General features: G+C 38.0%; 2 protein-coding genes, 1 long non-coding RNA gene and 4 other non-coding genes across 8 annotated transcripts in view; 3 read left to right on the forward strand and 4 right to left on the reverse strand.

Moving 5' to 3' along the window:
* Positions 1-28: 28 nt before the first annotated feature.
* LOC122148735 lies at positions 29-2,720 on the reverse strand. The gene is made up of 5 exons (XR_006162582.1): positions 2,653-2,720; positions 2,166-2,225; positions 783-869; positions 551-602; positions 29-332 (listed from the first exon to the last, which is right to left on the reverse strand). It is a non-coding gene; the product is annotated as an uncharacterized LOC122148735 (long non-coding RNA).
* On the reverse strand, positions 187-258 carry LOC122148892. The gene has a single exon (XR_006162701.1). It is a non-coding gene; the product is annotated as a small nucleolar RNA SNORD99 (small nucleolar RNA).
* Positions 673-750, reverse strand: LOC122148880. Its single transcript, XR_006162689.1, has one exon. It is a non-coding gene; the product is annotated as a small nucleolar RNA SNORD103/SNORD85 (small nucleolar RNA).
* Positions 935-1,070, reverse strand: LOC122148881. The gene has a single exon (XR_006162690.1). It is a non-coding gene; the product is annotated as a small nucleolar RNA SNORA16B/SNORA16A family (small nucleolar RNA).
* A 2,266-nt stretch (positions 2,721-4,986) lies between the features above and the next one.
* Positions 4,987-10,077, forward strand: LOC109085942 (ras-related protein Rab-39B-like). Its single transcript, XM_019100427.2, has 2 exons — positions 4,987-5,515; positions 6,973-10,077. The coding sequence occupies exons 1-2, from the start codon at positions 5,157-5,159 to the stop codon at positions 7,394-7,396; spliced, it is 783 nt and encodes a 260-aa protein (XP_018955972.2). The 5' UTR covers positions 4,987-5,156; the 3' UTR covers positions 7,397-10,077.
* A 7,294-nt stretch (positions 10,078-17,371) lies between these two features.
* Positions 17,372-17,507, forward strand: LOC122148890. Its single transcript, XR_006162699.1, has one exon. It is a non-coding gene; the product is annotated as a U11 spliceosomal RNA (small nuclear RNA).
* A 959-nt stretch (positions 17,508-18,466) lies between these two features.
* The window catches only part of LOC109085935 (glucocorticoid modulatory element-binding protein 1-like), a 13,989-nt gene continuing 9,509 nt past the window's right edge, over positions 18,467-22,946 (forward strand). Inside the window, exons 1-3 of one of the 2 annotated variants that reach the window (XM_042776050.1) lie at positions 18,467-18,619; positions 21,228-21,399; positions 21,524-21,579. In XM_042776050.1, the coding sequence (XP_042631984.1) occupies positions 21,269-21,399; positions 21,524-21,579 (187 nt within the window). In that variant the 5' untranslated portion in view covers positions 18,467-18,619; positions 21,228-21,268. Of the gene's footprint in view, positions 18,620-20,516; positions 21,400-21,523; positions 21,580-22,946 lie in introns of those variants that run through there. The other variant, XM_042776051.1, reaches the window with a different exon arrangement.

Raw genomic sequence — 22,946 nt, forward strand, 5'->3', positions numbered from 1 at the left:
TAAAGAGTTAAAAACACAAAGTCAGAAATGTTAGACCTAGCCACACTTTATTAGGATTTTTTTGCACGACTCCAACTTCTACTTGCTTGGCAGGAGCCACTGGAAACCTTAAAAAAAAAAAAAAAAAAAAAAAAAAGACACCATGAGCCACAACAGACAGCACAGACACTGCCTCAAACTGACAAACACTGATCTCAGTCCCATATCCGCAAGTTTCATCCAGCAGTCACCATCAGAAATCTGTCATCCTTGATCAGGAGTCACTATATTATATTGAGAGCGGACAGCATCATACCTGCACTTGCTCCAGCCGTCCCACAGGCCATCAGCACCTGTAAGACAACTACTATTAATAGAGGGCACAGAAATAAAGTCATCATGCTAGAGCAGTGCTGAGTGTTGGACAGTCGAGTGACCGACGCAGTCACCGGCAGACCGGCCGGTCAAAGTCTGCCCATTGATTTAGCACGCTGTTGGAGAACCTGGGACACGCTGAAGAGCACAGATTCTCAGGAAACGTGCAAAAGAACACCAAAGATGCTGAGCTTACCAGTGCACTGAGCCACAGCGACGGCGTCTCCTCACCGGCAGCACTGCGCCATCTGATGGAGAAGAACATACAGCATTAACGTCAAGTGACTAACAGAACACCACTAACACTGAGAAGATAGGTTTGGCTCAGGAGCGTTTATTTGATGGTCATAATAGAGCAGTTCTCTCAGAGAGGGCAAGTTTGTCATCACAGCCAGCACTGACACAGAAAACCCAAAACAGAAACCAACCTGTTACAGAAGGCTCCCTCGGACCGCCTCAGGGAGTATTTTGATGACGGGACATGTTCATATTCAACTCTTCTTGCATCATGTGACCTGCATGAAGGGGACACGGTTAGGGCAGAGCTACTTCTGGTAAGACATCCGTGAAAACAGGTTTCGGTTGTCCTTTTCCTTAATGTTGCTGGGACAGCTACAGGTGAACTGTACAGCGACCGTCGGTAAAAGTGTTGCTATCGGCTCCTATTTGACCGAACCCGTTATAGAGGAACAGGAACGACTTCACTCAGGGCCTTGAACAGCGACTGCAGACTCTCCATTATAACTTCACATGAAAACAAATGTGCCATCACTTAAAATTATAAATAAAACAGTCTCCACATAACTGTGTTGCGTTTAACATTATTTCAGTCAACTTAAGTTTATTAAGTAAGGTTGATTCAATGCCATTTATTGGAATTTGGTTAACATTAAATTTTAAAGGTCATTGCACTTAGTTTTGGATGAAACTAAAACAAATTAAAACAAGTTATCCAGTTTAATTGATTAGTTTACTTAGTGATTTGTGTTCAAGAACAATTTTCAAATGGTGGGTAGCACCAACATTAAGGTGCATTAATCAGAGAAATTTCCACAATCTTTTCTTGGTAAAGATTTGTTGTTAGGCACTAGCCAAATTGGTTTTGTTACATGGCCAAAAGAGCTTTTTTTTTATAAATTAAAACTATATTGGGATTTACATGGTGGGTAGCACCAACATAAAAAAACACTAACAAACTACAAATCAATATTTTCTACAAAAAAAAAAGAAATAAATAAATAAACACTCCACACAACACACTTTGTTGGGCATTAGCACTAAAATCACAACACACTTTGTTGGGCATTAGCTCTAAAATGGGTTTGTTACATCCATGGAATGCCCAAAGTAGATTATTTTTATTTATATTTTTATATATAAAAAAAAAAAAAAAAAAGATTCCAACATTTACTCCCCATACAGCCCTGTGCAAAGCATGATGGTTGGCGGAAACCTGTTCCTAGTTACACTATTAACTTAAGATGGGAGTACATAAACGGATTTTAAAGTAAGGTGGTTAAAGAAACTGTTGATTATCTTCATTTATACTCAAGTAAAATGAACAAGCACCAAATGTTATTTTTGACCTACTTAAGTGGAAGCGTTCTTTCAAGATGAAAATATTGAATTGGTCCAAAACGCAGCCGTTTCAATGGTGTTAAATGAAAATGAACTTTAACTGCACAGTATCCTGAAGTAATTTGAGTGTATTGATATTGACCAGCACGAGCCGAATAACAGTCAGCGGCTCAAGAAAGCACATGTTTGTATCTATACAGCAGCTGTATACAGAGTTAAAGTTGAATCAGTACCTCTCCAGTAAAGACTGCGGCGCAACCTCGCGCTGAGCCGAGACTCGTTTCCACAGACACCTGGAAGAACAGACACAGAAGTGAGCCTAACACAGATGCAGAACGAGTAATATAGTGTAAATATATAATTCACAAGTGACTACATGTGCTGCAAACTGAAGCCTAAAATGGCGCCGCTTTGGAAACTCTCTGCAAGCTAAGATGCATTAAATAAAACAAAGAAGCTGCTTCCAGAAGCTTTATAAAAGCCTACAGATTAATTAAAATAAAACTTAAAAAAAAAAAAAACTATTAATTTGAGGCCGACCGCGCTTGTTACACACTACATCCCGACTACTATTAATCTTCATATTAAAAGCATCCTGCGCTAAACGCCAGTAATTCACAGCCGACCCAGTGGAGTAACATCCAAAGAAACTGCCTACGAGACCTAGCTGTTAAAATAAAACTCACAGTCTTCGATGTTTAAGGATTGAACGAGACTCACCTCCATCCTCTGAGAGAGCGGGTCGAAGGAGGAAGACGAGCACGTGACGCGTTCTTTTATACAGCGAGACGGAACCCTGATTGGTGAACGGGCTCATCGCTGATTGGTCGACTGAGTTGGCTTAGTCGCAACGCTTGATGGGATATGTAGTTCTGATTGTGAGATTGTAGTTCTGGGATTTTTCGGACATCTGTGATATGTATTTGGTTATATCTGACAACTCTAATTCATTTACCCGCCCCCCATTGTGAAATATTTAAATATTTATAAGCATTTCTAATGAAAAATACATGTAAATGATGTCATTTGACTTGAACTCATAACGGGAGAATTCCTGTGGATTAGTGGGATACTGGTCAGCTGATTACGATAACCCCATTAAGCGCTTAATCTCCTTTTTAAAACTGCATGGTATTTACAAGCATATTCTGAGTCCGGGGTTTGTTAAGTTATGCTGAAGCCCCCGACAGCCTCAATAATGACACCTATTTCAGCACCACGGACAGATCCAGCACAGACTCCGCTTGGACCGAGCCATGATGCCAGTCTAATAATCTTCAGAATCCACAAAAACATATTTAAAACCATATATACATCAGTTACACAATGTGGTCTAATAGTTTGGCTCATGCAACAGCTATAATGCGAGGCAACTATATCACGCAGCGCGGCTCCAGTAGTGGGACCTTCTGTTATGACAGTTTAACCCTTGTGTGTCAATTTAAAAAAAGAGTTACACGAAGGGAAAATGTCTATCAAAAAAATCATTCCTGATCACTGCCAAAAATTCAAGTGTCAGGATTGTAACTCTTCAAACTCGCATGACAAATGAAAACAACATGAGTTCAGATCAGCTCCGAATATCAAACACCAATCTCGATGTAATCACAGACTGAAACTGAAGGCTGCAATACATTACTTTTGGAGAAGTTGACGCTTTTTGCTGAAAATCAGAGCCCATCTGCAGATTTGAGTTGACAGATTTCATAGAAAATCGCTGATGGTCACAGACTCCGATTTTTAAGCTGCAGACTTTTAAGTCGTGTAGTGTATTCCAGCCTTAAAAAATCGGAGTCTGTGACCATCATACATTACGCAGAATCTGTCAACTCAAATCTGCAGACTCTCTGACTTTCGGCAACTATGGCATCAACTTCTCCAGACTGTAAATCGGGGCAAAAAATGGTGTGGTGTATTCCAGCTTTAAGTCAATGATTAACATACCATTCACACTCAAACCAGATTCAGATCAAATATACATACATACACATAGGGCTATAGGCCTACACACACACACACACATAGGGGTTGCACTGACTAATCGACTAGTCACTTCATTGCTCTGCCATGATGCTTTAGGCTTGACGTCGACTACTCGCTGGTCCTATAGAGGGCGCAACAGGATAAGAAATCTTTAAAGGACATTTACGCTCCGTTTCTGAAAAGTAAGAATGAAAAATAAATGCATGCTCTGAAAGTGCTCCACAAGGGTGTGATTATATCACTGGATGCTCGAAATTGAATGAGAGAATGCACGTTTTAAACAGCTTATTGTACAGAATCATTAAGCACGAAAATGTATTGTTCTGTTCTGTGATTTCTCAATAAAATAGCTTAAAAAACTGAAAAGTTCAAGCATATATTTCTTAATAACTGAATCCCACGGCTTCACTAGTAGAGAGACGCTGCCATGTAGAATTAATTCACACACGCAATCGCTCTCAGTAATGCGTCCATATGAATGTAATCTTTACTGTGCTACTTTGTCTGTATCTGATTTAGAACGAGCAGAAATCTGTGAGAAATATAACGACCCCGAGACAAAAGAACTGATAAAAATGAGCTGTTATAGGAACAATAGCCACGTGGGCAGCGCTGTGTCATATGCCACAGCTGTGCACAAGATGTTTGAGTCTCAGCTCCAGAATTAGTTGTTCATTAATGACGTCATCAGTTTCAGAATTTCAATTTCGAATTTCTTTAAAAAAATCAGAAGTCGTTCAACCCCTAATATATATATATATATATATATATATATATATATATATATATAATAATAAACACACACACACACACACACATGATTCTATAGCCATACCAACGCACCCACATATGGATAATAATAATAATAATAAAACAAGGGTTTTTAATAAGAAACGATTTTTTTTAGCATTGCTGTTTTATACGAGCAATAACCCGAGAGGTCTATTGCTTAACATGGACTTTACCCCATTAACCCGCTTCACGCACTGTTTACTAGTACTAAAATCCTTGTATTTCACTGTTTCTTGTGGCTTATTTCTTTATACGTATACATATTTATAAATATTACATAAACCCACAAACGCTCATGTAGACCTGCTCGCATAACCTACAACAGGAACAGCATTATATAACGACAATACGCTTATTTTGCTTCCTCCAGATCTCGAGCGAAGGTAATTCAGTCCGTTTGTTGTAGTTACACATTAGTTGGACTCGAGATGTGAGAATGAGCGCATCACATGACTGCAGCACCTCCACCTCTCCTCTCCTCCTCTCCTCTCCTCTCCTCTCCTCTCCTCTCCTCTCCTCCTCTCCTCCTCTCACACTCCGGCGCTCCTGCTTTGTCTCTGAGCCTGTGGCTGGAGCTCTCCACTCGCCATGCCATGGATACTTTATGGCAATACCAGTTCAGGATCATTTTACTGGGGGACTCGACGGTGGGCAAATCATCTTTGCTCAAGAGGTTCACGGATGGCGTCTACAGCGATGTCGCGGACCCGACGGTCGGGGTGGATTTCTACGCCCGCTCACTGGACATCGAGCCCGGGGTTAAAATCAAGCTACAGCTATGGGACACAGCGGGACAAGAGAGATTCAGGTTAGTCTTGTGTTATTATGTTCTCTGTGCACAGAGCTACGGATTGAATGTGTGCACCCTTTTATGATTTCATCATATTTTGGGATGTAATCGGTTGAGTAATATTGTGTAGAGAATGGTTATTTATCCCTTTATATCAGTATTTTTACTGTAGTATATGGTCATCTTCTTTACGTTCATGTCTGTTCTGTCGTTGGGTTCCGTGTAGTACCGTTCAGGAAGGCGTTCACAGGCCTCGCGGCTGTTTCTGAATGAGTTAAACGGGCGCATCTCATTGATTTGTTCCAGCATCATATGCCTCACCTGTTTGGATTCAGTGATGAGCATGTGTTTGGTTTAGTTTTGTCACTGGGCTCAGATCCTGCTGTCTCTGATCTGTTTGCCCTATATTTCGAAGCACTGCTCGCCTTCTGAAACAAACCTGCTTTAAAGAACCGTTCATCAATTAAAAATCAACCAGCAGAAAGGCCTTTCTTGTTTTAATATCCTGAATGATCAGATGCATCACACTGCACATACAATATGATAGAATGCTGCATGCACAGTTAAAATGGACACACAGTTCTCTGCTCAGCATTTTGTTTCAGGAGTATGATCTATTAGGATTTAGTGTATAATTAAACTTAATTTCAGTAAGGATGGTTTATGGATTAGGCCAATGGGGTCAGTGCTTCTGACTTGTTCGTCAAACGCATAGATGGACACACTGCTTAAATGTGTGCCAGTGCTATTGTCACACAGTGAAATAAACAGGAATAAGTAATGCATTCATTTCTAGCCTCCTGAACACAGTTAATCTCGTAAATGCAACTATCATATGAATTAGCCTACATGATTTTTCATTTTTGAAATGTAATTTCTTGTTATTATAATAAAAAAAATTAGGACTAAAGTGGCAAACATCTCCCAAAATCATCCTTCAATTTAACTGCACTGAGGTGGCCACTAGACTCCATGAATTAAATACAATTGGAGCCTCAGTGTTTTCTGGTTTCAGGTTAAATATGCAAAGTAACAAAATGGGTATTGAACGAATATTGAACGAACGAATCTCATTCGTACATTTTCCTACGAAATTTCTATGCCTCATTAGGTGTAGGGGTGGAGATTCATGCTTTTGTTTTTCTAAAAACCATGTTTACGTATGAATTGTACAAAATCACCACCTCCTAAAATTAAATCATAAGATTGGGTTGCACATTTCTGCTTTTAAATCCACCAACAATTGGTCTTATATTCTTATGTGATTTATATTCATTGCAACCTTGATTGTTGCTTCTTTTTTTAAGAGTTGAAATAATTTTCTGTTGTTATCAAAACATTATGCCACAAATTCTGTCAATTGAGATTAACTTGTATGGAACCCAGAATATTCTTTCAGCTGCAAGTATCTAAGAATCTCTGGATGTGATTTGGTCTTGAAAGTCTTGAAAATCTGGTCTTCTTCATCCCGTCAGGTCCATCACCACTTCCTACTATCGCAACTCGGTGGGCGGCCTCTTAGTCTTTGACCTGACGAACAGGAAGACCTTCGATCACGTGCGGGAATGGCACCGAGAGGTCAGAGAGCACATCCTGCCTCATCACATGGTCTACATCCTAATCGGCCACAAGAGCGACCTGAAGCGCGACCGCAAGGTGACACGGGATGAGGCGGAGCAGCTGGCGGCCGAACTCGGCATCCGCTACGTGGAGACTTCGGCCAAGTGCAACAGCAACGTGGAGCGTGCTTTTGAGCTGCTCACACGGGACATCTATGAGCTGATGAAGATGGGTGAGATCTCCACGCGTGACGGCTGGGACGGGGTCAAGAGCGGCCTCACCGCTAAGGTTCTGTACCCCGCCGAGGAGGCGGACCGAGAAAAGAGCTGCAACTGCTGACTCCCACGATCCACCTGCAATCGCTCACCTGTGTATCAGTCGGTCGTCGCTCACCTCGGCTTTCACTAACATGTTGCATCATGGGCAGTGCCTCAGGCCTGGACCACCTCACTTACCTTGTTGTTGCTGTCTGAGGTTAATGGCACAAGCCACTCAAAGGTGTAGTATATTTGGGCTTGAGTGGACAGGCCCTGCTTCATATTGTTGGAGATCACACACACGTTGTGAAGTTTGCAGCAATCTTGTGGATAGCGTCCGGATAAACGTTTTTAGAGTGTAGTTGTACTTCACATCCTCTAGAGCTAATATGGTTTATTTGGCTTGTTCCTTTCCGTTTAACCAGGGTACAGTTAACATTTAGAGAGAACATCTAGTGATTGCAATCTTATCTACAGTTAAAGACTTTAAAGACCCCATAAAATGGCTTGACTATATGGTTTTCTTTCCTGTGTTGACATTGCTTATTCAAACAGGAAGTCAAGAAAAAATAATCTGACAGCCTTTAGTTTAGGTCAGTGCCATGATCCATGATTTGCTTCTTCCGATTGGCAGTCAGTAGCAGGTGGTTTTAGGAGAAGGGCATTTGAGAGCATGACATTTTCTGTTTTCCCAGTAGCAAAATACTGTAAAATGTGTTATAGGTTTTTAGGAGTACACACATAAATGCCATGTATATCCATAAAAGAAACAGACTGAAAGCCACAAAACTCCAACTTTGATTTTCTGAGTGAGTTTTTAAGAAGAATATGAGGAAAGGAACAAGACACCATTTTCAACTAAAAACTGAACCCTTTTATGTGTTTTGGCCGTTAATTTAAATGTCAGCGACTTCAAAGTATACGTTTTTGGAAACTTTGTTTAATCTATAAAAAATAAAATGCAAACTTGTGAAAACGGGGACGTTATGCACATGCATATTACATAAGCATGTATGAGTTTCTTTACAACGTGCCATCACGGACATGCATAAAACAGTGTTTTTAGTCGTTTTTGTGGATCCGTGTCATCGGGGATCGTTTTTTACAACCTTCTCAACTGTACACCAAACTTTTCAAAAATGCAAAGGAAAAACTCTTCTGTTAAGTGGTAGATCGTTGTGGTGTTAACATACCCTAAACCTCCTCTCTGATTGATCGCTGGGACTGCAAAGGTGATTTTGCACATTATTCAGCAATCCTATGGAAGGCCAGAAGGGCCAAAAACACATTAATTTTAACTCGTCAACAACATTAGATATGTGTCGTTTACGCGTGAAAAATCAGTGCGTTAAATACGTGTTTTCAACGTGTTAAATACAAGTTAAATACACGTTAAAAATCAGTTTGAACGGGTCAGTGTCATTGGTTCCTGAGGACTTGGGTCAAACCACTTCTGTGAGCTTAGGGGGGTGTACCATTCATAGACTAGGCAACCACCATTTAACATGCTATAGATCCGCATATTCAGCCTAATTATCTTTTCTTCTTCTTTTTTTGTACAGCTTGTAGAAATAATATATTTAAATTGCAGTTTTATGAAAAATTTGATAAAAATAAAATCGCTTTGTTTTTCTCCACTCATGCGTTTTTGTAAATAAACATTAGTGGACATTCTAGCTTTAACAGTGATCAAACTTAAGTTAGCATCAAAGCATTAATATTTGCATGGGGAAATCAGTTACAGTGGAGGTAAGCAATCAATGCAGGTTTAAGATAGACCATTGCAATCGATATATGTCTTTGGAAAACAATCAATATCTTTGAAATCAACAGCTTTTATTGTGCTTACATTTACAGCTATCGCCAGCTGGTGGCACTTATTGAAACCTCTTTTTGTTCAGCGATTCTGCACTTTTTGTTCAGTGATTATGCACTCATCAGATAAACAGTAATTAGGTACATGTGATATTATAAGACATAAGTATTTAAGACTTTCAGGATTAGAATGAGAGCTTGTACTTGGGTCAGGATAACAGACGTATTCTACTGCTACCACCATTAAAGTTCCTCCTATTTTCTTTGTTAATGAATGTAATTATTTTTGATCAACTCTTAACGAGCACTAAGCAGTCCCTCTAAACCAAACTGTACTGTGAGCGCCCCCCCCCCAACAATATTACTAATCATACTTTTTAATCTACTGCCTTGAACAACAAAAATAGGATATCATTTGAAAGCTTAGAGTCTGAGCTTTACAGTGCATGTAGCATTTTCATGTAATGCTTAAATATTTACACTAAGTGCAAATTGCAATGGATTCTATTTACACTAAGTGAAAATAGCAGGATTTTCTGCTATTTATACTACTTATTGCAAATAGTGGCAATTATCTCCACCTCATTATTATAGTACATTATAAAACAGTATGCAGTAATAATGTATTGAGTGTAAATTCTAATTTTAATTCAAATTATTAAATGGATGCCACCTTATTGGGATAATAAATCCCTCCCTACACCTTCCCTAGCCCTACCCGACTTTATTTTCAACTTTTTGATTATTTCCTTAATTTTTATTAAAAAATAAATGCCTTTCCTATGTGATATGAGATTTGAAAAGGAGGGAAAAATTTTTCAGCAAAAGGCGGATGCGAACTCGAGTCGATTGCGTCAAAAACACTACTCAACACGCTTTACCATCTACGCCACTGAAGCTGACATCTAACAGCGTTTTTTTTTATAGTGTTGACTAGCCCTTTAACACGTTTGTAGGTGGAGCTAGTGTAAATGGCCTCTGTCAACAAGGCGGCCTATTTGCACTTAGTGTAAATAGACTCTCCGTATATTATTTCTATAGACTATACAAAAAAAAAAAAAAAGAAAAAGAAAAGAAAAAATCTATGAATGGTACACCCCTCTAAGCTCACAGAAGTGGTTTGACCCAAGTCCTCAGCAGCCAATGACACTGACCCATTCAAACTGATTTTTAACGCATACATGTATTTCACGTGTATTTAACACGTTGAATATACATATTTAATGCGCTAAGTTTTCACACGTAAACGACACGTGTTGTTTACGCATGAAATACGCGTGTTTAACACATTGTTGACGTGTTAAAATTCACGTGTTTTTGGTCCTTCTGGGCTTCCATACAATCCATTAATACTGAATACCATTTTGTTTGTTACAGCCCAAATTCAGCAAACATTATTATGTGCACAGAGGCAAAATATTGTAATAATTTGAGAAATAACCATGAATGCAACCTATTATAAAATGCCACCTTGCCCATGGTTGAGTAATATTTTGACGTGTATTATGCATCCTCTAAAAGTTTACATATCTTATATGCTCTGTTCTAAAATCTAGTAATCTGCCAACCTAGACAGCATAATAGTGCATTGACAACCAATCAGAATTGATCGACACAGACTCGACTAGTGTGTGAGCATTTAAAGTGGCAGATGACAGATCTACAGTGTGTGCTTATATTAAACAGAACATTATTGTGCATTGGTGTGGATGCTATTACACAGTTATCATTGTACTTTTTGTTCTTGGTGTGTAAGAGCCATATCTACATACCAAAATATCATAGAAACTTGCAAGTGGGCATAGCTAAAATGCTAAAATGACCACATATAGTAGCATTACTCATGACAACTGCCCACAAGCACCACTAAAATGTTAGTTTCTTGTATCTAGGTTGAGCTCACTAACACCAGGATGGTGTCTCAGGCACTGGTTGTAAATGATGCCAGTAGTCTCTGCGTAACCCAGAACATGTGCTGCTTCAGAGTCAAGCCAAGTCACCTTTATTTATATGGCATTTTATGCAATACAGATTGTGTCAAACAGCTTTACAGTGTTAAACAGGACAAACGTGTGCTGATAATGCAAGAGGACAATAGAAAACAGTCAGTTCATTGTTGATTCAGTGATGCCATCATCCAGATCAGTTCAGTTCTCTTCCAATAGTGTCTGTGCAGTCAAGTCAACAACGTTGCCAGAAATTGTGTCCCCAACTAAACAAGCCAAAGGCTACAGAGGATATACTCCTCATCTCACCAGCACGTCAGTAGGACTTCAGTGATGCTTGCTGTAAAGAGGTTTTGCAGGCAGCATAGCTGAGAGTCTTAGTTCCATCATGTGCTGCTGGCTTTGCTGGGTGTGTTTGTGCCTAAATTTCTGTATGGCTAAATGCATTGTAAATAGCAGCAGAACACAATGTACTTAAACGTCAGGTGAGGCTTTGGTGGAAGTTATAGGTTTGTGTGGCTTAACCGCAGGTCAACATAATGTCTCCTTTCCTACTACACATACTCTAATTCAGAGCCAGTATGATCATATTCATACGGCAGACTTCTCCTCACAATGTGCTTCTTTTGATCCATGTGCTGTAGGACAATCAGGTTTCCTCCCTCATTTTCATTGCTATATTGTGCAGATGAAAAACCATCCAATAAATATGAATGAGGCTGCAGAAAACTGGCTGTGAATTGAAAATAACTCCAACTTCTCGTCCAACACTAGAACTTACGAGACACAGGGTCTGTTTGTACATTATTTATTTATTTTTTTCTTAATAAAGTGTAGTAATTCATGCTGTAACATAACTGCTTTAGTTGAGACATGACAATTACAGAAGGAAAATCAGACCATGAATACAAAGAGAACACTTTGTGGACAAAATACTGACCAATCGGCTATATGTGAGCAATTTTAATCAAGTTGGGAGCTGTGGATAAATAGTTTACAGGGATTAGGAATAAATGAGAATGAGAAAGCAGTGTGTGTGTAAATATTCAAATAAAGGAGTGAACGGACTGAAATATGTGACCACACTGCTGTGTTATGATCACTGAATGGTTTTGCACAATTTGACTAGTTGCTATGGTAACTGCATTAATAAAATACTTACTCATGGCTTATTTAACTGCACATTGCTTCTGGAGCACTAGTTCACAGATGAGTGCATTTTATTTAAAAAAAGAAATGTATATTCCCCCTAAATCGTTCAAATGGTGGTGCCAAATATTAGCGCCCCCTGGGGGTCAGTAGAGAACAGCTCCATGACCCCATTTTAAGAAAATTGGTTGCAGGGAAATAAATCAAATAGCTAGTGTAAATGAAGTATGTTTATTGTGTATTATAGATAGAGAATATAACATTTCATTATAACAGCAGGGCTTTCATTAGTCACTCACTCTTCATTCTAGTCATACAAATTTTTTTTTTTTTTTTTTTTAAGGATTCATCTCTGGTGCGGATGAGCAGAGTGAAATGTATTGCACATTTTAAATGATAAATCAACTGTAATGAATGCTGAAGCCAGTGCTGATGTACATCAAGATCTGGGCATTGTAAACTGTCAATATGTGTATTGCATTGTGATTTGGTTAATGTCATATAAGATTCATTATGTTTAAATAAAATTAGAATTAAGATTTGTGTTCTCATAATCTATTCCAGTATGCTGTGTGTGTGTTACTCTGGTTTCAGACACCAATACAAACAACTGAGAGCACTATATAATGCCGGGTTCGTCGGATCGCTGCTGTTCTCACACTACATGACTGTCTGGGCCCCTGGGTAGCATCTAGTGTCTGTTGTGAGTACACTACATGATGGATCAGCAGCAGGGGATCACACATTACACAGTAACCTGCAAAAAAGCTTGCATGCTGTACACTGATTTGCAGTGAAAAATACAAGATAAAAAAGAAGATTATGAAGGAGAGAATGGTTGCTTGCAGAGGCCAGTTACTTGATTAGGGATGGGCGTATCGATCCGAAGTATCGATATATCGATGCTGACTAAAAGTATCGATACTCAAAAAAAAAAAAAAAAAAAATATCGATAATAAGGTGTGTTTTATTTACCAGTGATTTTGTTTATTTAACAATATATATATACACTCTGACAGTGCATACAGAGCGGCGTTTCCCAAAAGTTTCAGAAGAAAGCATTAAATCTTTTAGGAATGGCAGCCCTGCACAATGCTTATCAGGGGACAGAAAAAAATCAAAAACATATATGTTTGAGTTATTTCACAATTAACAATTTGAAATTGTAGCCTGCATAGTTTGTGCAATTACATTTTTTAAAATTGAAAGTTGAAAGATGATATTGATCATGCTCTATTCTGTTATTTCAATAGAAATCACACACTGTTGGAATAAAAAGGTTGCATTTTATGCATGCAACAGCCTGTCACTGAAGTCCCTTGTGAAAATGAACCATGGTTTTATTAAAGTGACTATAGTTCAGCTGATTTGAATCATGTGAAAACCAAAAACATGAAACATGTGTAAACAAAAATATAACCTAATAAGTTAAGTATTACACATTTTAGGTAATCAGACTACTTTTTGGTTATTTTTAGATTAGCCTACTTGAACTTACTCGTTTATCTTATTGATTTAAATAGGATAGTCTTGTACCTTTTTATGCTTTTTATGACGCTATTTGAGCAAAAGAAATAACATTTACGACACAGTTGTTATCAGATTGCTTTGGTGATTTTATATATATGACATTTAATCGCAAGTCTAGTGAACAGTTTGGTAGAATTTGATGTTTTCCCATTCAAAGAGATAGAAGTTTCAAAGATGCTCGCCGATCACACGACTTGACTTATGCTTTGACTCCATGAGGCTCGTGAAGGAACTGCAGTGGGTTCGCAAGTTTAATGAAAAGCTAATAATTAAATAAAAAAATGTCAAATTGAAATGAATCATTTTAATATAACAACAACGATAATAATTATTATTATTTGTTTACCTGTATGTGTGACCATTAACCAACATGAGAGAATCGTGAGCATGCAAATGTGTTATATCTGCAAACATATTATGGTATTTTTATGCTTTAGTAGAATCAAATTCTTACATACAGCATACAGCTACATACATATTTACATACATACATACTATATACAGCTGCGGGTGTGTGTTCACTGCTGAGTGTGTGCACATTGGATGGGTTAAATGCAGAGCACGAATTCTGAGTATGGACGAATTCACGTCACTTTCACTTTTTCACTTTTTTTTTCTTAATACTGTACCCTGTTCGGGTCGTCACCGCTGCGGAGTAACACATACCTGCGCTGTTCATTAACCGCTAGAGCGCCAAAATGTACTTAATTATTAACTTATTACCTTAAAATCTCAGGGGTACGAGAAGGGTCTGTCTGCAACTGCAAGACAGGGGCGGTAAAAGTGGGCGTAACTTCCGAAAGAGGCGTAACTTGAAGTTGTCCAAATCACACAGAACCACGCGAGATGTCAAAACGAGATTTTGTCCGGCTGCGTTCGAAACCGCATACCCTTTAATTAGGCACTTAATTTCAATAAGAACTAATTTAAAGAGCGATAAAAGAGTACATACTCTACACCCTGAAATGCGTATTTGTGTATGAAGCATTAATGCGGATATCATCATCCGCTATGTTGATCATGTGACCTACAAAGTTAAAATGCGCGTAAAAACTTAAAAGATATGAGTGACAGGTTTAATAAATGTATTTGTATCTTGACAATGAAGATTGTAGCATAGCCATTACTGCAATTTAAGTTTTTATATTTTTAAGAATATTTTTTCAATTATTTTATGCGAATTTTTTTTCTTGTATAGTTCGGGACTATGATGAACACGTTAAATTTTTATTTACTTTTTATGCCGTTATCGGTTATTGTTAGTACAACCCTCTTACCATGATCTTTTACACCGTTTGGCGAAATAATATAAAAAAGAGGGTCAGGTGCACTACCACCTCACAGCATCACTAACTCATGTCCAGTACAGTTTTCTCTCAGCGACAATTCTGCACAAACGAAACGGTCGACAGCTGCTCGAAGATCTTGCCTTTGGAGAAGATTGTTAGATTTTATACTCTAAAAATGTACTACTCAAAAATTAGCATTGACCCCAGAGAATGAATTCGCAGAACACATGTGAATCCACCACATTTGGAAGGCTATTTTTCTGTCGGCTGTGCGAGAACATACCCCACAGTGGGGTATAAGTTGTACCCCTGGGGCGCAAGAGCCCCCCAAAGTATAAATGTTGCCCCATAGACATACTATGGTGAGAGATCGCCCATGAAACAATGTGTGTTTTCCTACTATGGGTTCCACACATTTTGCATTGAAATAACTCTGGATCACAATGTCATACGGGGATGTCGAGAGCATGGGGGTGGTCGGCTCTCATTGAAGAACACATCAGGCAACCAATCAGTCTGTCAGGATCATTGGGAAGCAGTTAAGCCACGCCCTAGCAACCATTTAGGGCCCCTTAGCATCAAGCTCCTTAGACTTCCATTGAAAACGATGAAATTTATATCTTTGGATAGAAGTGTCATAGAAACATGAGGGTGGGCTCGTTTGACTCGGGGCAGCAAACAACCAGAATCAAAACACCTTCAAGATGTGCAGTGGACTTCATAGCCACGCCCCTAGCAACCATTTAGAGCACCCTAGCAACCCAAAGCAAATAGGGATATCTTCAAATCTAAATGTCATAAAGCCATAAGGGTTGGTTTCTACTCATTCATACTGGCAAGCAGCCTTTGGAGTATCTACAGTCATTGGCAATTAAAACATGCCAGGCCACTCCCTAGCAACCAAACAGAGTACCCTAGCAACCGCTTTTTATCAAGCTCTATATTATCTCTTGCATCAGAACATCGTACAGACATGGAGGTTGGTTTACATTGGCATGCAGCAGTGTGGAGTATTCTACATCACTGGCAGCTGTCAGGCCAAATCCCTAGCAACCAAACAGAGTAACCACCTAGCAACCGTTTTTTCAAGATCTATATGGTCTCTGCATCAGAACAATGTACAATGACATGGAGTTTGGCTTATACTGTTCAAGCACAATCCTTTGGAGTATTCGTCATTGGGAGCTGTCAGGCCACTCCCTAGCAACCAAACAGAGTACCCTAGCAAAATGTTGGCGTTTTACACCTTAGTTGCAAGACCTATATCTCTGAATCAGAAACACTCGTAAAGACATGGCGGTTGGCTCTTTTGAATCATGCTAGCAAACTGGAATTCCAACATGCTAGTCATGCTAGCAGTGGATAGGTTTTCTAGTTAGCCATGCTAATAGTAATTAGCTAGGAGATAAATCAGGCTATGCACTCTATAAAAAGACCTAAGCACATCTCTGCGTGAGCTTAAAATCTCAGGGGTACTTTTAAGTAAATATATGAGGTAAAGGAGATTTAGGAATTAGGCAGAATCATAACTTATTACCTTAAAATCTCAGGGGTACTTTTAAGTAAATATATGAGGTAAAGGAGATTTAGGAATTAGGCAGAATCAATAAATTATGAATAATTTATTGCTATTGTGTGAATAATCTGTAATCATGTAATCAATAAAAAGTAACTGTAGCCTGTGAATACAAGTATTTTAAAATGTAATTTAATCTAATAACAAGAACTTAATTTTTGGAATCTGATTATGTAATCCAGAGTACATTTAATCAGTTACTACCCAGCACGGTGCAATAAATAGTTATTTTTAATGCCATTGTATAGTTTTATTCAGTAAATCTGCCATAAACCCCTTTAGATATCACAGATATCATGTCTGCTCTATCAGTATATGCATTCTCTCACACACAAAAGCAATATGAAAGTCTCTTACAGTAGAACAAAATAGATATTCTGTAAAGTAAGATGTTTCTCTTAAGTAATTGTATTATTTTCTCGCTCAGACATAGTTTCTGGTCACTGGCCATTCAGACGTCGCCGGCACGGTACCAGAGCTATGATTGGCCGAAGTGCTTGTCAATCACGAGCGTTACCGCCCCCATCCCATGATGCTCCACTGAAGAATAGCTTCATACGCTTCAGGTTTAAGAGAATGTAGCATGTTAAACAGTAAATATATATATAATCGTGTCCAAATGATCATACAGTATAAATTATTCGGGAGCTGGTGTAACACACGGGTCTGGTCGCTGTCGTGACAGTGTGCTGTAACCGTCGCTGAGACGCCCGAGTGCTCGAGACTGATCTCCAGTCAGACCCGCTCTCGGTAAAAAGGGCATCTGCTTTGAGTGGCATAGCTGTGGAAGGGACTCTCTGACACAGTTACGGAATCGCTATCAAGAGATTTCGGATGCATAATTTTTAAGACTCGGGACTGCTAGTGATCGCTGATCTTGGCGTCCCAATATTGTTGTAAAAAATACATTTAACGTTAAACTGGTTTATCAGAAGTATGTAGTTGTAATGGTGGGTAATACTAGGTATTATTATTTTTAGTAGTAGTAATTGATATGAGTGTTTTCCACTATTGCTGGTGTTATTATTTTGTGTAAAACATAAATAGAACCTTTATGAAAGTTATGTAATTGCATTAAAATATATATCATGAAGTATTAGCCTCTGGTCAATGAATTTCGTAACTTTTTTCCTTTTATGGTTATTGCCATTCATTTGATTATTTAATGGAGATTGGGGTGTATTTCCAATTCGCATATCAGTGCCCAGTTGCAATAAGCTAAATGCATCCATAATAATTGTGATTCTGATTGTTGTTATTATTTAATGGATTTGTTGCAGCTGCTTGCATACCTAATGTTAATGTACACATGTCTCCAGTATGGTATTTCTATCATTTCACTGTGGTACCAATATGTATATAGGAGCTATAATAAATGTATTTATACTAGTGCTGACAGACACTAATATAATCGCATCCAAAATAAAAGTTCTTTACATGATATGTGTGCGTGCTGTGTATATTTATTATCTATATATAAATACACACACATACAGTATATATTTTAAAAAAAAAGTGACGTTACATGCATATATTTATATTATATATAATTTTATTTAATACATAAGCAACATTTTTCAGAAATACATGCATGTGTGTTTATTTATATATACATAAATCGCGATTAATCGTTTGATAGCACCAATTTATAGAGATGTGTGTGTGTGTGTGTGTGTGTGTGTGTGTGTGTGTGTGTGTGTGTGTGTGTGTGTGTGTGTGTGTGTGTGTGTGTGTGCAAACTGTATTTAGCCTGTGAAATCCGGAAGAGCGGACTTAATAAAAATAAACCCATGAACTTTTTGAATTGCAGTATGATTTTGACTTATTTAAATAACACAGACTCATCCAGATCCGCCACAGAGCTGTTTATTTACAGTCCGTGTCTCGCGCTGTCGGCTGGAACAGGGACGAGCTTGAGCAGGAAGTGTAGCTCAACAAACTGCGCATGTTCACGCAAAGCCTCTTGCTATGAAAGGATGACACCGAGCGCGATCTAAACGGTAAGGCCGGTCCGGCGCACCTCACGCTCTCAAACGTAACGGACAAACACAGCCGCGCGGCGCGGATCTTCGACGGCACGTCGACTAGAAGTGTCCGCGGCTCGGGTGGCGGCGGAAGCGAAGCCCCGTCGAATGGCGGAGGAGCGTCTCGTCGTTTGTGTGTGTGCGTCCCGCCGCACGGGAGACGTCATGAGAACAGAGCACCGCGGCGCGACGCCAGCGCGTCATTACGGCCAGCGAACGCTGCGTGAATTAGCCGCGCTCGACGTGTTTGCGAATGTGCTGTTTGTTTGTAAACACACTTTCGCCCCCAACCACACAAACAAGCCAACTACCGAACAAACAGTGTGGGTTAGCATAGCGCGTTAGCATCGCGGCCAGCGCACGAGCGAGAATGAAATGGCGCAACGCGAAGAGCTAATATGCTAACCGAATTAGCCGCCGAAGAACCCAACACTTACAAAAAGCGCAGTCGCTTAGAAACATTCACCATGGCAACCGCGAAAATACCATAGTTCCCGCAGAGAGTGTTACAGCTGTCAGAGCGCGATGCACGTACACGAGATCTCTTTACACTGGAGTAATGTTGTAGTTTGGTACATTATTTGTTTGTAGACATGTGTAATCTTTTCTTCCCATGGTAAATGTGAATGGTAGCGGTGTCGTGGTACAGTGAGGGTTTCTGATAGTTACACCACGTTACTGTACGCTGTCCAGATTCATGAAACTATGGTATTTACTCAGCGTGGTATTACCACGGTATCACGAACAAAAACCATGCTATGTCCATGTTTAGTGGTCTTCATCAGACAGATGAGCAATAACTTGATACATCGACAAATGCACAAATAAATAATAACATTTGAAAATATATATATATATATTTCATTGGTTTTTATTTTATATATATATATACATACAGTGGGGCTCGAAAGTTTTGGCACCCCTTGCAGAATCTGTGAAAATGTGAATAATTTTCAAAAAATAAGAGAGATCATACTAAATGCTTGTTGTTTTTTATTTAGTACTGTCCTGAGTAAGATATTGTACATAAAAGATGTTTACTTTTTAACATGATGAAGATGGCCAAATTTTTATTTTGTTGAAATATATATTTTTCCCATTTAGTTCTGCCCTTCGTAAGCAACAGAAGATACTTGTATGTTTCCCAGAACACAAATTAAGTACAATTTACCTTGATCTTCAAATTCCAAAACTTTTCACCCCCCAGCTCTTAATGCATCGTGTTTCCTTCTGGAGCATCAGTGAATGTTTGAACCTCTTTTAATAGTTTGTGTTTGAGTGCCTCAGTTGTCCTCAGTGTGAAAAGATGCATCTCAAAATCATACAGTCACTGCTGGAAAGGGTTCAGATAAGCAGGAAAACTGAAGAATCTGCAGGGTTCACAAACTTTTTTCTGAAGAACAGTTCTCAGTTTAACTGTTCAGAACAAACAAGGGACTCATGCACAACCATCACAAAACAGAAAGACAGTCGTGGATCATCAGGGAACCACACACTGTATTAACAACCAAGGGTTCACAAACTTTTGAATGGGGTTCTTTTAATAATTTCAGCATTTTTTTTTTGTCTTGTGGACTAAAAGTAAACATCTTTTATGTACAATATCTTACTCAGGACAGTACTAAATAAAAAATAACATGCATTTAGTATGATCTCTCTTATTTTTTGAAAATTATTCACATTTTCACAGATTCTGCAAAGGGTGCCAAAACTTTCGAGCCCCACTGTATATGCCATATATATATATATATATATATATATATATATATATACCAATAGCTTTAGTTAATATAAACCATGGGCCTTATATTACTTTATTTTAATTAATGTATTTTACAGTGTTTTTTTTTTTTTTTTTTTTTTTTTTTTTTAGTAGTGAAATACTTGATTATGTAACTTGAAATCATTGTTTAAAGTCATTAACAGGCCATTTTTATTCATGAATGGGGGAGTATGTTATAACCTTTATATGATGGATTTAAAAACATTTTTAGAATAACAAAAGAATTGTGCCCAGTGAGACCAGGACCGTGTATCAAGAAAATGAAATGTGTTCAAATGCCATGTGATATATCAAACAAAACATCTGCTTTAGAAATATAATCAGTAGTTTAATGGACATGATCCCTCAGAATTCATTCTGATATTTGTATGTTTATTTATTTATTTTGTTCAGATTTAAAAAAAAAAAAAAAAAGTAATACTTTAATTTAGCAAGGAAACAAAAGTGACAGTGAAGACATTTATAATGTCACAAAAGATTTTTAAATGCTTTTCATATGCTGTTCTTTTGAATTTTCTATTCAGAATCGTGAAAAAATAAGGTTTCCACAAAAACATGAAGCAGCCAAAATAATAAGAAGAGCCATTATTAATAACCGATCAGAATATTATACTGATTTCTGAAGATCATGTGACACTGAAGACTGGAGTAATGATGCTGAAAATTCAGCTTTGATCACAGAAATAAAGTACATTTGAACACATATTCAAATAAAATAGACAGTTATTTTAAATTCTTCTTTTATAAATATTAAGAATAGTAATTATTGCCAAGTTTTGACTGGTAGAGTGGGATCTCAAGTATTCCGCAGGACTCCTCAGTGCTGAAGGAGAGCGTGGGCAATGGCAGAGACAGAAGTCACCGTGTCTGTGGAGGACATGGTGGAGGTGAAGAGCGCTGAGGAAGAGGATGAAGATCCTCACAACCAAAGCAAGGCTCAGATGATCCTGCAGCTGCAGCCCATCACAGCTGGGTGAGGGGGACGACAAACATATAATAATACTTCACATCTGTCACATTACACACGTGATTCGATCGAAAAGGAGTAAACCGCTGTGGCCTGATGTTAGAGATGATGGATGCTTTGTGTTTGATAGGCTTGGAGATGAAAGCAGTGAGACAGACGCTGCAGTTGTGGCAGTGGAGACTCAAGGTAACCGTGTCCCAAAACCTAGTAGCAGTGATTGTGTTCTGTGTATTATGACAGCAGGTTTTGCACAGACAGTGCTGGGTAGAAACTGATTACATGTACTCTGGATTATTAATCAGATTCCAAATATTAACCTGTTAACTGTCAACCCGTCCCGTATACGGGACGCCTACGTTTACTTCACTAAATCCTTATCTAATCATGACAAACTAAATATCATTGGAAAGGTCTAAGACTCCTAAATAGATATTTTACCAATGTTTTTTGTGAAAAAATTATGTAGGAAAAGTAATAGATTAATTTATGACGAGCGCACCCTCAAAAATCTACATCATAACAGGAGTTCTGACCTTGTCAAAAAAAAAAAAGTTTTTCTTCGTTGCCTTTTTCTCTGTCACACTTTAGAAATAATCAGAAATGATACATCAACTGAAAACTTAAAATCTTAAAATTCATGCTTTAAAACCCATTTTAAAATCAGACATTGCATTACCACGGAAATGGTACATCAATATCATGTTATAAAATGTTTTTGTTCATGAATTATAAAAATTTTATGAATTTGATATTTTTATTCACAATTTTACTTCAAAAAATGTGAGTGACAGTTAAGGGGTTAAGTACTTGTATGCTCATAATCAGATTACAGTTACCTTTTATGGATTGCATGATTATATTTTATTCACACAATGGCAGTAAATTGGTCAGAATTTATTGATTTGTAGATTCTCTCTAATTATTCTTTTTAAATTTTCATTTCTAGAAATCCTACTGTGTGTCAGCTTTGACTGTATTCACAAATATTGTGTAAAATAAATGTGCAAACCATGCTTTTGAATATGAAGGAAAAAGCACCTTATGTGCACGTTACATTACACATTCACTTGTTTACAGCTCTCTGGTGTCGGTTGGGTCACATTGACATGCAGGTAAACAAATAAATATTTACATTTTTATATACATTTAGTCATTTATCAGACGCTTTTATCCAAAGTGACTTACAAATGAGGACAACAGAAGCAATCAATTGTAGTATTAAAACAAACAGATCCAAAACTAAAAGCTAAAACTTTATAAATACTACAATACACATTTTAAAAATAAAGAAATACAAAAATTACAAATGCATACAAAATTTCAAAACTTAACATTTAAATGGAAAAAAATAAAGCTAAAAACAATTCAAAATATTAAAGAACAAAGGGTATAAGAATATAATAATGATTCTAACATAACACTAAGCCAAACACCGAAAAAAATAGCTACATACGTGTATGTACAACCACACACACACACACACACACACACATTTTTATGATTTAATTAACCATTTTTTTTTTTAATATCAACTCACAAACTCGCTGCACTTC

Source organism: Cyprinus carpio, chromosome A19 (genome assembly GCF_018340385.1).
Source record: "Cyprinus carpio isolate SPL01 chromosome A19, ASM1834038v1, whole genome shotgun sequence".
In the NCBI taxonomy this organism is placed as follows: domain Eukaryota; kingdom Metazoa; phylum Chordata; class Actinopteri; order Cypriniformes; family Cyprinidae; genus Cyprinus; species Cyprinus carpio.

What these genes read in the sequence shown, in the direction of transcription:
- LOC109085942 (XM_019100427.2), top strand. Translation starts at nt 5,157, where the DNA reads ATGACTGCAGCACCTCCACCTCTCCTCTCCTCCTCTCCTCTCCTCTCC. An exon ending in GCGGGACAAGAGAGATTCAG is followed by an intron (nt 5,516 to 6,972) that starts GTTAGTCTTGTG and finishes TCATCCCGTCAG; the next exon opens with GTCCATCACCACTTCCTACT.